The sequence below is a fragment of the Phymastichus coffea genome, unplaced genomic scaffold (genome assembly GCF_024137745.1).
Source record: "Phymastichus coffea isolate CEN01 unplaced genomic scaffold, Cenicafe_Pcof_1.1 PCOF00216, whole genome shotgun sequence".
In the NCBI taxonomy this organism is placed as follows: Eukaryota; Metazoa; Arthropoda; class Insecta; order Hymenoptera; family Eulophidae; genus Phymastichus; species Phymastichus coffea.
The window spans coordinates 21,495-36,002 of record NW_026707027.1 but is presented as its reverse complement, the minus strand read 5'-3'; the positions used below and the strand labels follow the sequence as shown (position 1 = coordinate 36,002).

The 14,508-nt window shown below is 40.1% G+C and overlaps 1 protein-coding gene across 1 annotated transcript; it reads left to right on the top strand.

Annotated features, from left to right (window-relative positions):
* The first annotated feature begins 2,699 nt into the window (after nt 1–2,699).
* Nucleotides 2,700–14,152, top strand: LOC131674150 (kinesin-like protein KIF26B). Its single transcript, XM_058952671.1, has 3 exons — nt 2,700–2,900; nt 13,467–13,665; nt 13,751–14,152. The coding sequence occupies exons 1-3, from the start codon at nt 2,851–2,853 to the stop codon at nt 13,754–13,756; spliced, it is 255 nt and encodes an 84-aa protein (XP_058808654.1). The 5' UTR covers nt 2,700–2,850; the 3' UTR covers nt 13,757–14,152.
* Nucleotides 14,153–14,508: the final 356 nt, after the last annotated feature.

The window sequence follows — 14,508 nt, the reverse complement described above, 5'->3', positions numbered from 1 at the left end:
AAACTTGAAAGTTTTGTATCTCGATCGGAAATCATCGTATCACAAAAAACCGCAGGGAATTTTAAAGGTAATTGCAAAAGCTTCCATTTAAGACGTGCAGAGACTTAAAAATGAAAATATGTGTTTTTTACAGTAAAAAAACTGATTAAAAAAATTTCACAAAATGAGTAGTATAAATTTATTTATATAATAATTAATATCTTCTGTTGAATATAATTTGAAAAAATAATAAAAATAAAAAAGAATTTATTTATACTACTCATTTTGTGATTTACTACGTCCCTAGACATTTTAAAACTAAGCGTAAAAAGAAAGTTAAATTCCTTTATTTTTTTAATGCGCTAAAAAACTGAAAAAAAAATTTTTCTCTATTTCTTTATTTTGACTTTATTTTCGTATTCTTGAACACAAAATGAAACTTTTTTCTCCTTGGCATTTTTTTCCAAAACGTACGCAAGTCGAAATAATTGAGGATTGAAAAAAAGGTTATTTTTTTACAAAAAACGCCGTAACTCGGTTAAAAAACATCGGATAGAACCCCGCGGAGGGCTAATTTTAAAGGGAAAGACATTACCCTCCGAACCCCTCAGGTCGATTTGCCCTCCACCGCCTGGTTCTAAATTGACATTGATTTAAGTTTTTAATCAATTTTTTTACTGTAAAAAACACAAATTTTCATTTTTAAGTCTCTGCACGTCTTAAATGGAAGCTTTTGCAATTACCTTTAAAATTCCCTGCGGTTTTTTGTGATACGATGATTTCCGATCGAGATACAAAACTTTCAAGTTTGCCTAATTTTGAGGTAAGCATGGCAAAAGTGATTGACGGGCAGTGTACTTTTACTTGATGTGTATAAGTCATTCGTCATTTTTTAACTTTTTTTCTACGTCTTAATCCCATTGATTCATAACTAATAACGAAATAAAAGTAAAAAAAATATCTTGTTCATTTAATGAGCCTAATGAGAATCTTCGAAGTAATTTTTGTAATTTATTTTGGCAATATAGATTTAATGTAGTTATTTTTACACCTAAAATATTTTAATACAGTAATTTATTTTATAAGTCTTTGTGTGTGTGTGTGTGTATTTTTACATTGAAATCAATAAGATAAATAACAATAGTACTAATACTACTAGGATATAGCTTATAGATATATGTAGATCTATGAAAAAATTGTTTAAATTACTTTATTGATGCTTACTTTCACGGTGGTCCTGAACATCTTCTGGAAATGTACTTTTTTGATTATTGATAAAAGTTTCCCTGCAAACTTTGGCTTTCATCCTTTAATTCCGAATTTATGATGATAGATGGCTTTTTTTCCTTTTTTTTCCTTTGTCTACGTCACTATCATTATTTGACATTACTTATCAATTTGGCATTATTTATCAATACAAAGAGTTAGCTTATTGTAATAATTATAATTGGATATTGATAAATGCTTTCATTGCAATACTCACATTACAAATACTAACACACTCAAAGGTCTCCGAATTGCCAAATAATACAAAACTTATTAAACAGTATGGTATATGAATATTTTAAAATATTTTTTTTTATTTCATACAAATAGACTCAAGATCAAGTCTTAGAAACCGTTTTGCATAAATCAAAATTTTTTAAATTAGTTTTTTGCTAGTCTGATTACATAATATGATGCCGTATTATTTACTAGTTGCAATACATACTGATTCAATTTTGCTAAAATTAAAACTTAGGTCTGTTTTTACATGAAGCGACTCATTATAGTAAGCAGGAAAGTAATCTCGATGGAGTGGCGTTTCGAAACTCTGTGTTGTTGCAAGTGTTGCGAAGTGAATGTTTCAGCAGAGCATTAATTGTGGCGGTACATATCGTCTTGACAGTCAGCGCTTCGCAGTTACGTTTACGATCTGTGCTTATAACGAATTATATACGCTGGTCCAGCGCTTTTATTTTAACCCGCTATCTGTCGGCATATCACAGCCAATTGTCGCATTCGGACGCATATCGTCACGTGAACCACGCAATTTTGGATTTTAGCCATCTCTTTTCCTGACAATGTGCAATTCAAGTCTACGAGTGTGTGTTCTCTATCTCTCTCTCGATCGATCGATCGACCAGTCAGCAGTGTGGCCAGTACCTGCGTTCGTTTTAATGCGCCTGCAGAAAGTAATATCAAATAAAACATATGTATGTATAAGTCTATGTCGAGGCGCAGTAAATGACATGGAGAAGAGTTGCACTAGAGAGACAGAAAGAGAGATATGTATATTTTGACGCATCTCGCGCAAGCTCGTTATAGGAGACTGCAGGCCTAGAGGCGTAAGCAGTTGCGGCATAATAGAGTTTTTCTTCTCTCATTAGGTATTGAAGTCGAGCAAGTCCTCGACCAGCAATCTTCAATCCGCCGATTAATTAAATATTGTTTCTATGTTGCCAGCAGATATTGTAAAGAGCTACTCTGTAAAAGAAAACGCATGGATCGTCGAAAGGAGTTCGCCTGCTGTTACTGCAGAGTGAGATTGCGAGTCCTTAATTTATTTTGGCGTTCGGAGCTTTTGTTGGGCGGACGCATGCGCAGAGAAGCGCGCAGGTGAACTGCATGTGGCGTGTATTGCCGTTGTGGTGGCGGTGACGTGGCCGGCCGGCAGACGCGCTGCCGCCGCGACGCCTCGGCAGCAGACTCAGTTGCGCCGCGTGCGTTCTCTTTGACGCACGTTCTCGCGTCGTCGAAGCGCGTGCCGCACCAATAGAGCTACCTTTCTGCCTGACCCCCGTTGATCGTCGTGCGCGGCAATCCGGTGATATATTGCACGCACGTGGACACATACAGGCATGGCGATGCTGCCGGACACGTCACTTGTTGATGGCTCTCGTGCCTCCCGTGCTCCTTGCGCCAGCCGCGAGGACATGCAAGTAGTTTGGCTGCTCATAACATTGCGCTCGATCTTTGATCTTGCTTTGAACGAGCTTAGACCGCTGAACTCAAATGAAGTCGCGCGTTCGCTATGCATTGTCAGTTCTGATAGATTGTGTGCGTGTCAAGCTCGCGTTTAGCGCGATGGCCGCGCACGTGAACCTCAGTTAAGCTTAGTTTTTGCTTTTCCTTTCCTTCGTATTCATTTCTTCCTCCTTGTGCTTTTCACCTACCTGGAATACTTCAATTGAAAAACGCTCGTACGAGCAATATGCAAATAATCTTGGAAACTTCCGATAATGCCCATTATTTTTTTCTGTTGCGCTTATTCTCGATTCAACGACATCTTTAGGTTATTTCGACAGATTGATCCGGTCAGTGTTGCTGAAATTTTTATTGACTGCCAGTGTTTCATCATTGCTTACAATGTCATTATTTCAAACTTAGTGAGATTGCTTGATTACCAGTATCCCATCGTTCGAAATCTATTACTCTCTCTCTCTTCGACGTCACTTGTTATGTTGGCATGTTTATTTCAAAGACAAGTCTTTAAAGTAAAATCAGCTATGAATGTTTATATCAGAAGACTTCTAGATTACAAACTGATAACAGTTCAATAAAAAAGTGTCTGTGCTTCAATCTTGTGACGAATCATACAAAAAAACTTATGCAAAATAAACAATGACGTCTAATATTGAAGGAAAAGAGTCTCCAAGGTAACACATTTTGTTGAATAAATATTTGTTTTAGTGTACGCACAGATCAGCTGATTAAATGTAATTGCAAAATATATCTGCCGGCATCGGCTGATTAATACTATATGCCTGTGTAAAAAGTAGTATGAACAATGTGCAACTATAGATATTATGCCATATTGTTATAAAGGATCAATTTTAGTGAAACTGTTCGGGAGAAAACAAATATAGAACATATAGTCCGAGAATAATAAATTCAAAGCGGTTGTAAAGAACAATCAGATAAATATGATATTATAAGAAATTTCTTTCTGACCAAACTCGGTTGTAGGCAATCCAGGGTTATTTTATTTAGTGATTGGAAATGATCGAATATCATTAAAATTTATTTGTAGTACATTTGTAAACGAACTTAGTTTTTGAAGTAACAATAATAACAGAATCATCGGGTAGATAGTAGATTAGTAGATTAGTAGCTAGATACACGACACGATAATCTCTTTTCCGAATATGTAAGCTACAGTTTTTTTTCTCAAAACGTGTTGAAAGCGTAAATGTAAGTGTTTGTTTTTCTCTGAGCATGCGGCGAAGTCGTACATTCCATACAGCGTATTCAAAATGTATTAAGAATACCGGGTAAATGACTTTCAGACGTTTTCTCCAGAACAAGTAAAAGAAACCTTGGCTTTTTCTTTGTTGTCAATTCTCATGTGCTATGAATTTATCAATAATTTTTCGATTTGGGTACGTAATGTACTATTTTTTTCTAGCAACTTAAAATTAAGCACTTCACGGTTCAGTCGGTAACATCCTAATTTTTGCTTTTTTGTCGGGAAAAAAAAATAATATACGACTCATAGCCGTAAAATCGACAAATCCGTACCACATATCAATTAACACCCGAGCCAAAGCTTAACAATTTCACGACCTTTTGATTGTAATATACTGTTTCCAACTTAGCTAATTACCAAACAATTCATTCTTGATGACGACGGCAGAGGTAACTTAAAGTTAAAAAAAGTTTGTTATTATTAAATAGAGTGAATAGATAAGTATATATCTGCCTTTCTCACTTAATCTTGTCACAGAATAATTGTTATCTTTGGATAAAAGTTTTGCCTCCTAAATAAATTTTTAGGACAGTATTCAACTATTTTTCGAATGATATTTAAAAATAACAGAAGTTTTTTTCGAATGCAATGGTCATTATGAGTAGAAAATTTCTTGAAATATTTTTAATTCATCTAGACTACTGTGTACTCCTTGTCCTCGAACTGATTATTTTATATATTAATTTTTTCAAAAAGTCTGGAACAAAGTTTGCTATAGATTATAGTTGAATTTGTCTATAACTTATAAAGTATTGATAGTGTTCATCGTCATATTTTGGCCATACTTTGTAGCTATAGTTTGTTTGTACTGTATTTTAGTCTAAAAAGACTTGATCGATACACTTCAGAATAAGATGATACAGGAGAAAATGTAATGACAAGATGGTCCAGGTATGAACAAAAGAGAGAAAGAGAGAGAGAGAGAGAGAGACTGAAAATAAACAGCTATTAAATGGAGATGGCGGTATCGCCGGTCTCGTTTTGTTGAGCCGCTCTGGTTTACTCGAGTCATTGTCATTTTTCTTTAAAAACGACGTTCTTCTGACATTTGCAACGCAAGCTCGCTTTCCTTGGACATCACACTGCGATATGCTGCGTCAGCAGCATCATATAATATATGCTATAAATATGAAGCCCTGAAAAAAGCAACAAATTTTTTTCCCAACTTTATTACATGTTAACATTATATTCAAACAACAATGCTAGTTTGATGATTATTGTTATCACAACATACAACTAACATATCGGTTGTAGCTTTGTAGAATCGAGAAGTGAAGCTTGAGATTTTACGTTCTTGATAATATTCTCGTGCGAGAGAAGAGGGAGAAAGAGAATTAATGCGGGAGTATTAGGCGTCGTGCCCGTGCCAACAGAGTGCACGTGCAAGCAGCGCAGTCACAGGGGTACACAATATACAGAGGGGATTAAGAAGGGCTCATAGCGGCGCCAAATCCACAGACGGATTCCGCATCGTTCCAATTAATTAATGCCCTCTATGCCTTCTATTCTGCTTATGTATGCTCGCTCACTATCTAGCAACTATTGCGCTTCTCCCGATAACCTCGCTACAATAGTTTCTTATAATTAATAATAAGAATTACAGTGCTCGCATTATATCGTCCGTCTTGAACCTACGATTAGTTGTTTTAATTTTTTCCCAAATAATAAAGGCTTGTTCATTATTTACTCCGTGCTATGCATTGCTCATCACTCTTACTCCTACTCTATCCGATGCTTCTTGGAAAGAGCAAACTTGGTATAGCTCAATAAGGACAATTTTCCGGGATAATGATGAGCGATTAACAAGCTTTGGCCCGGTTCTTCTTGTTCATTTGCTCAGATCGGATAGATAGACATTGCAAGCTGAAAGTGCTTTCTTTTATTTTTAATGAGGCCTTACTCCTTCGAGCAACAGACAAATGAGGGTTGCTCGCATGCCGCAGAATATATAGGCTCCTCCAATGTTATTAAATATATCGACTATTTTGTTAACTAAAAATCCAAAAGACTAGCGCTTTACTGGATTAAATGGTCTCAGTAAGCATATTATGACATCATCACAATAGTGATTTACAGAACGAGCTTTGTTAAATAATAGCTATAAGCTTTGACTGGGTTGGCAGCGTTTAGTTAAGCAGTGGAGCTTAGCGGTATCGTGGCGTACATGGGTCCAATTCACGGAAAGGCCACTTGGTGCAGTGAATTTTTTACTCTTGTCGTTGTTGCGCAAATTGTAGATTGAAATATCCATAGGTCAATGAATCAAGTCAATGCTTGGTCGAGTGTTTAAATAAGTCGGCTGGTAGGCAGGGGCAGGCACATCAGTAAAAGTAAGCTACAGTCTTGATTTATCAGTTGGTTAAAGGGAATAAGAAAAATGTGCGGAGATCGCCAATAGGTCGTGCAACAATAAAATTTGCGGGTGAGTCGGAAAAAGGCATTGGTAGAGGGGAGGCAGAGACGGATAAGCGGGCTGGCGCTGGCGCGCACGAGGAACAAGAAAATCGCGCGGAAAGTTTTGGAACTGTAGAACGTGGCTGGCCTGACGATTAGAAGCAAGAGGATCGACGCGAAGCAGGCGCGTGCAACGTTGCAGAATAGTCGAGATGGGCGGGAAGGGACAGTCGTTGCTCGCTGCGCGCTACGTACAAGGCGAGATGAACCATACATAATGAGCTAATCTCGGCGAACTTGACGGGAGGTTGTAGGCACGCCAGTCCAGCCAGAGTCAGCTAGCTGCCTTCGTCTCGAGTCTTCGTCTCTTATACGTGACGAGCACATTCAACAACCAATATCCGTCACTCGATACGCTCACTGCCCATGCCGCCCACGCCGCTCGCAGATCCTCAAGGTCTGTCGCCCGGCATCAGCTACCCACTGTCTGATATACTCGTATGATACACGCCTGTTTATGAAAATAGCATCGATCGAGCATCCGTTCATGCTATTGATGTCGCGTACTTACTTGCTCTTTCCATTCATGCGCTTTCGTTCATCGATTCGCCGTCTTTCTTTTTGTCTTTTACAGGCTTCTCCCGCATAATGCACACCAGGTGCACTCAACAATGACCTTCTTCTTATGCTATATTCATCGACTAATCCCGCCATTCATTCACTCCACTACATTGCCCGACCGACGTTTACTGCACGTGTCTTTAACGTCGGACACCTACTCCTCGATCTGCTCTTAGCATGCGCATTACGTCAACACGGCCTCTACGAAGACGATTATCCACCAACGTAAAAGCACCAGCCTTTAATCCACTTGGCAATGGATTGCGAGCTGCTGTCATCGCGGCGCGCGGGGATCAGTAGGCTCTGACCTTGCGTGGCTATTTGTCGCACGCACAGAGACGCAAATCTCCTGTTACCTGGCTCTTTGTGGCTGTATTCCGTCTAGCCCAAGCATTTTGGCTGCTGTGTGCATAAGCTCTCGAGTTCGGCTGCGCAAAAACAATGCCGTCTCCGCAGCAGCAACAAATCAGTCTTACAGACATCTGCGTTAGGCGAGCAACTCGCGTCAATAAAATTATACACACATAGCTGCTTCGCGGGCCGGCCATTAATGAATTAAGTAAGCGCCGATAAAAGTTTAAAAGGAGCGTTGGTCTGCATATCAGCTGACGCCGTTTATTGTTCAAACTGACTTATCCAAATCAGTTTTAATAGAGCTCTTATGTTGACGCATGGCGCTTCTCGCTTTGCACAACATACTCGTCTGGGCGCCCGATGACACGTGTCGAGAGAATACGCTCGATATCGCGATGAAAACGGCTTCTATTCAGTCGGCAGCTTTTAACTGCAATGAAAATTATATCACATTAAGGTACTCTTACTAAGGCAAGTATCAGAAAAAAAGAATCTCTGTAGGTTGCTGTCAGATGCTATTGTGAAATGTGAGGATCGAGAAATTAGTCGAGATGAGCTCCGTCCGCAAATTCGAGGCCAAAGAGTAAAAGGTTTCTTCGCTGCAGCTCCAAATCAACTTTCCAGTATATGCTTGGACAAAAACGCTAGTTAAAAGATTGATAGAGTGTAAAAGCAATCGAAATAATAGTATGTGAATATAGTTTCACTGTGGAGCTGTAGCGGAAGTTGAATGCGTTGGGCGAAAAGCAACGCAACGACGGCGAAGACGTCCCTAAGGAGCTGAACACTCTAACTGCGCTATGCTCGTACAATATTCTAACTTTATGATGGATACCTCCTGACAAGCCATTATAACAGATATGCCTAGCTATAAGCACGCACTGCTTGAATACATGCACAAGCTTATACGCTGCTCTACACTCTCTTTCTCTTTTGCACGTGCGCTGGTCCTCTGCTTTGCTGCGTGCCTTGCCGTTTTTTTTACCACCTATATTTCCCCGGTCTCGAGTGTATTATACGTTCGCTATATAGAACATATGATGAAAAAAAAACGAAAACAATATATAGACGCCTTTTTCTCCCTCGCGATAAACATACTACGTCTACACCTTTTTATTAGACTATTTGTCACACTAAATTCCTTCTTATCTACCTTACAACTATTTTCATTACTTCGAATTATCACGCACATTCGGCTTCAATAATAATCAGATTCTTTCAGTACAGTCGCTTTTAACGAGCTACAGGGAAAAATTGTAAGGTTCGTGACATCCATTCCAATGGAATATTCAACGTATACTTTTTTATGAGGCTTTCTATATAAAAATGCCCGCCGAAGTATTAAAATGTTCACATTATAATGTCGTAATGTCGATTAGAATGTTTGACTGCATGCAAATTACATTTTACACTTGTTCGCTAATCAATGAATTCACGTATGGGCAATTATGTTTCTACGTTGCTGATTATATCAATATCAGCTATTTCATCGACAACTGTTTTGCGATTTCAACCGAATCTTCCCCCCATCCTCTCCTGAAAAAAAGTAATTAAAACTTAATCAATCTCGTGTTTTGATTCGAAAATTAGCACACAGAAAAATCTCTTCGCTATGCGTTTTCTGCACGCGTCATTCGCTACAGATAAATTGCATGAGCCCTTGCGCGAACAATTTCAATATCTCGCATGCCTGCTAACAAAAATATACTAGCGGAAAATTGTGCGATGAAGTAATTATGGAAAATGATAATAAGAGAATCCGGACACAAAGTCGAGTCTCGTAAGGCTTAAAAGTGATAGCAAATGTGACATAAAATAATGAAATTCAGATAAGAAGATGCGAGATTGACAGGGCAGTGAGTAAGCAAGCGAGAGTTTGGCGTATGAGGTTTGGTCGATTGAATTGTAGAGAGCTGTCTGCAGCATTGTGGCGCAGTGTCAACATCAGCCAAAGATCGGATCATCGCGTTCGCGTTGTCAATGGGATGGCAACGTAATCGCGTATAAATATATTTGCCGCTATATTTACCGTATGTGCTCTTATTCTCATATATCACTTATTGCTAAATTTTGCATTTTCATTATTCACATTATGAGTTTTGTTTGATTCTTCACGAGTGACGACGATCTCCTCGGTTGCATACTTTAAGAGCCAAAGTCGAGCTAGGCCTGACGGCAAGTCCACCTGTACTACTGAATCACCTTTCACTTGCTTCGCTTGGTCATAAGTTAGTCATAACTCTAGTTTCGTTCTCTGAAGGCAAACAATGATTGAGCGTAAGCATTTTCTTGCCACATTAGATGATAAAACATTATGGTGTAACGTGCAACAGACAGTACATCGTAGCGTCGAGTAATATTTTTATTGAGTGAAAATTAGCAAAGTAAATGAATGCTGCCCGAGAGTGATGCATGTTTTTGCATTAATTTTCTCATTTTCTTGCTACATAGGATAATACAGAAATCGAAAAGCATAGCTGACATGAAAGTAAAAAAGCGCAGAATAGAAGCTGGAGGTGGTTCGATTCTCGCTTATGGTTTCCATAGAATAGTTGTGATTGTAAGGCAACTCACGTTCTTATGTCACGTGAGCGTATCAGCGCTAAGCTGCAGATTCGATATGACAGCCGACAGCCATATTATGCTATTTGCCCACAGCCAGCGCTTCGTGATGCTTAGCTTCCTACGGTAAACTTTTAACTTTGGCAAGCTCCCGACAGTATTAGGCGTCTCTTGTTTGCGCTTATCGTCGCAATGATGTTGTTTTCTTGTATTACATTTTGACTTTTGGTTTGAAACTATCGTCGTTGTCAAAGGAGAAAGCAAAGAGGGGGGAAACGGCGTTGGCGTGCGTTTCTTTTTCTTTTCTTCCATTTAAATCGATTTGTACGTGACTTGCCTGCGATCTAGCGAAACAATAAAGCGAAGCGTAGCATGAAGATAAATTCTCTGAGCTACGCATATTACGCACACCGGGTTTTTCATAAGTTTTGGAACGTACTATCCAACATTATCTGTGGCAACATATCAAGCTTCTTTTTCTCTACTTTTATCAACGATTGCAGTTATTATTTCTTAACTTTCCAGTAATACATGTTTGCTTGGACCTGCAATGTATTGCAGAAGATCGTTCTGTAGTGTCACCTTCGTAGATAATATCGCGGAGGTGACAAAAATAATTAATATTCTATCGATTCAGCTAGAAGCAGCTACAAAAATGAACCTTAATCAGTCTCACATGTACTAAAGGCAATATACTGTTGATTCCTATTCCCGAAGACTCGCTTAAGGCGTCGCATACAATGGGAAATTCATGAACGAGTTACACGCTTTCTCGTCACGTGATTTCAGATTCCCGTATCTCCAAGGACTACTTCCTCTCCCCTTTAGCCTTTTTAAAAAAAAAAACCTATTGCTGTGAGAATAATCTAAGCCGTTCTTTCAAACGACGCTCTTTCTTCAATTTCAGGCAACAGTGTCAAGTTAATAGCCGCATTAGTATTAGCTTGATTAGAACATGCAATTAGCCAGCTTACGCGAGTGCACTCTCCGATCAAACGTATTTATTGATTTGTTGCTTGCAATTGCACCTGATATTTTGGTGCATTGGCACTTTCAGACGAATATGACTGGGCCGAGATTAAATAAATCAATAAACGTTATACTTGAGGGACAGAGTACGTGGGCATTGGCAGATATATGTCCTGTCGCTCTTTCATTTGCACCGGATATTCGTCAAAATTCTTGCTATACTTTGGTAAGGGCGCGACAACCGAACTTGAACACGCGCACTCGCGTGAATATTCGATAAAGTCTTTTGATCCGACGAATCATATCAGTCATTCAGCAAACCCTCGCAGCCCTGTTGTTTCGTCGATAGATTTCATCATAGTCTGTGCCGTAACTGCCCGGCGTAGGCGTCCGCGTAGTCGCTGCGATCAATAGTGTTGCGCGCAGTTATTTTTCTCTCTCAACGGGTCGTTATACGTGCAGTTGTATACGAAGATTGTCATATAGGTAGATGTAGCTTGGCTACTGCCTGCTGCGCGGTGTATCGGTGAATGAGGGGAGCCCTAGTTGAATACAAGGGCAAGGATGGCGGCCGAAAATGAATATCAGAGTATTGGCTTATCCCAAGCAAGCTAGCACAGCATATACACATGTGAAGCGGCATACCGCATGGAGAAAAGCTCGAGTGCTATTCAATCAGGGTCGTGAGTAGTAAACAGCTGAGACCTGCCACCGTGTGGACGCCTTTTGCTTTTGTCTTGTGTGCCGAGCGTCAACTCATCCTCCTTCCCCCTTCCCATTCGGCCATTCTGCGACCCACGTTATTTTTCACGATTTATAATGCGCTTGCTGCACACATTCTTGCTGGCATGAAAGTGGACAATACAAGTCGCCCACTTAAAATGTTTCCTTTACGTCCACTAAATTCTTGCCCGGAGATCTTTCTTATTCGCTCAGCTCCGCGAAATAGTGTACTTTCGTCGTTCGTTTAACTTCTCTTCCTTTGATCTTCTTTCATTTATTTTTCTCTTACTTGTTCGTCTCAAGTCCCTTCGGTATATGTGATGTGTGTGTGTGTGTGTGGACGCGCGCGTGTGTGCGCGCGTGTGTGTATATGTATTAGAATACACTGTACGTACAGGATCGAAGAAACTAAACGCATGCCTGGGCAAAAAAGCACATCTGTTTGTTCGGATTGATGGAGAAATTGCTGAATTGCGAGACGCATCTGCGCCCTTCCATTTCCCGAGACTATGCCTATCCGGTGAAAACATTGAAAGGGTTTTCTTCGTTGGTTGAATCTAGCTCGCATGCTGCCACGTTGATAATTTCGATAAAAGATTACGTAATTACAAAACAAAGTACAGTGTTATCGAGCATTTGCCTTCGTCGTCGAAGAGGGATCAAGAGATTTTTTAATCAAGAATGGGACAACGATGTTTGCGGGCTTTTGCTCCGGTGGCATATCAGCCGCGAACATTTCAATAATTCAAGCTATGGATTTTTAGTCAGGCAAGCTTTTTCAGAGCCAAGACAGACATGCCACCGCATAATCCCCTCGAGACCAACAGCAGCAGCCGCTCGCTTCTTTATAGCCCTGATGGATAACTCGCGTGCCTTTTTTTCTCGGAAATATTTTGCAGTCAAGCTCGAAAGATCAAAAGGTAAAAAAACAGAGAGAGAGAGAGAGAGAGAGAGAGAAATAAGCTGGGACACAAAGAGCATGCTCTCAGTTGTTTAGCTAGGCGTTCACGTGTCTGTGCGAGATCTGCAATTTTCTTTTTTCTCCTCGACTGAATTTGATTGGACAAGTGTCGAGTCCAGATATGTAAGTGACAGCTGTCGAGTACTAAAATAAAGCAGCAGCCTGCAAGTACTACGTACAGGACAAAGGCAGCTTTTATCGGATGCGCTGACGCTTTCGTTAAAGTTCCAGACCGTAAACTTGTCGAGCAGAGCGAGAGAGAGAGAGAGAGAGAGAGAGAGAGAGAGAGAGAGAGAGAGAGAGAGAGAGAGAGAGAAGATAGAAAGAGAAAGAGAGACACCTAGAAACACACACACACACACACACACACACACACACACACACACACACAGAAATAGAGAGATAGAGAGACACACACAGAGAAAGAGAGGCAGAGAAAGAGAGAGAGAGAGAGAGAGATCTCCGGCTAATGACCGCTGGGAAAGGACTTGAAATAATGAAAGTAAAGGTAAAAGTGTATGAGCGATAGTGGCGGGGTCACGCACGCTGCAGTTAAAAGTTAGGCAGCTTCCACTTTGCTGCCGGTTTGTCATTAAGTTTAATTGCCGAAAACGCACGCTCGAATCAACACCGACTTTATTATATCGTAACTGATAATCGTTTGTTGTTTTTCAGGGCGGCGCAGAAGCTCAACTTGTCCAGTCCCCACCGACGGCGGCGTTCCAGTGATGAGAGCTCCGCCAATGCTCCTGACGCTTCAGAACTGGTCGTCCAACCGAACGGTTATGCAGCGAGACTGCTCAAGTCACCTCCGCCGGCGCCTCCGGCACTCGTCCGCAGAATAGGCTCCAAGGAGCTCTCCGGAGTTGGAAAGGTTTGCCAATGAAATATTTGCGAAGCTTATACTACAATTGTATGATTTACAATCAATTGCATTCTTATTTTTATCACGAATGTAGCGGTAGAAACGTAAGCTTGCAAAAGTGATCTACTCGACGATACAGGCTGGGAGCAAAGTCAATACATGCAGTAGCGAACGAAGACACCGGACATTTTTATAGGCTCTTATGGCTGCGCGTATTGGCTATTCTCTTTTCCTTTTTTTCTTCTCCTTATATTGGCAGTGTGTATGCGTGTACTCTTATTGCGCCATCGCTGCCCTCCCTACATATACAGCCCTTTCTCTGTCGTTTCCTCTCATACACCTCTAAGCTTTCTTACCGCTACGCCAGTAGCTTCTTTCATTGTAGTCACATTTTTTCTGCTCTTCAATTATCTTTTTCCTTGTTTTTATTAGAAACATTAATTTTCATTATTGCGCATGACATTGCCAAAAAATCATCTGCTGTAAACCATTTTTCCCAAAATCAGACCAATGAAATCAATAACGTTTTAAAATGAATAAAGTGGAAATGCTCGTCCTATCGGATAGCGCAATATAGTTTACGTGAAGGAGGTTTTGAACACTACTCCAAAAGCTCTTCTTACTCCTTTGCGATGGTCGAAACCTTTTTACGATTCTACAATTTAAATAATTTATTTGACCTAGCCTCTTTACTAAAGTCTCAACGAAATTAACATTTCGAAATAAACATTTCGAACCTCGCAGAAAAACCTCTCAACGCCGACAAAACAATCTTCAAGTTGATCCGCGAGCTTTATTTATTTGTATGAATGCGAGACTATTCGGAAATAGCTGTAGTCGCGAAAGCTTGAA

Bases quoted from the DNA above. Each gene is read 5' to 3' on its own strand.
- LOC131674150 (XM_058952671.1), top strand. From the start codon at position 2,851: ATGGCTCTCGTGCCTCCCGTGCTCCTTGCGCCAGCCGCGAGGACATGC. The intron at 2,901-13,466 runs GTAGTTTGGCTG...GTTGTTTTTCAG, and splicing joins CCAGCCGCGAGGACATGCAA to GGCGGCGCAGAAGCTCAACT.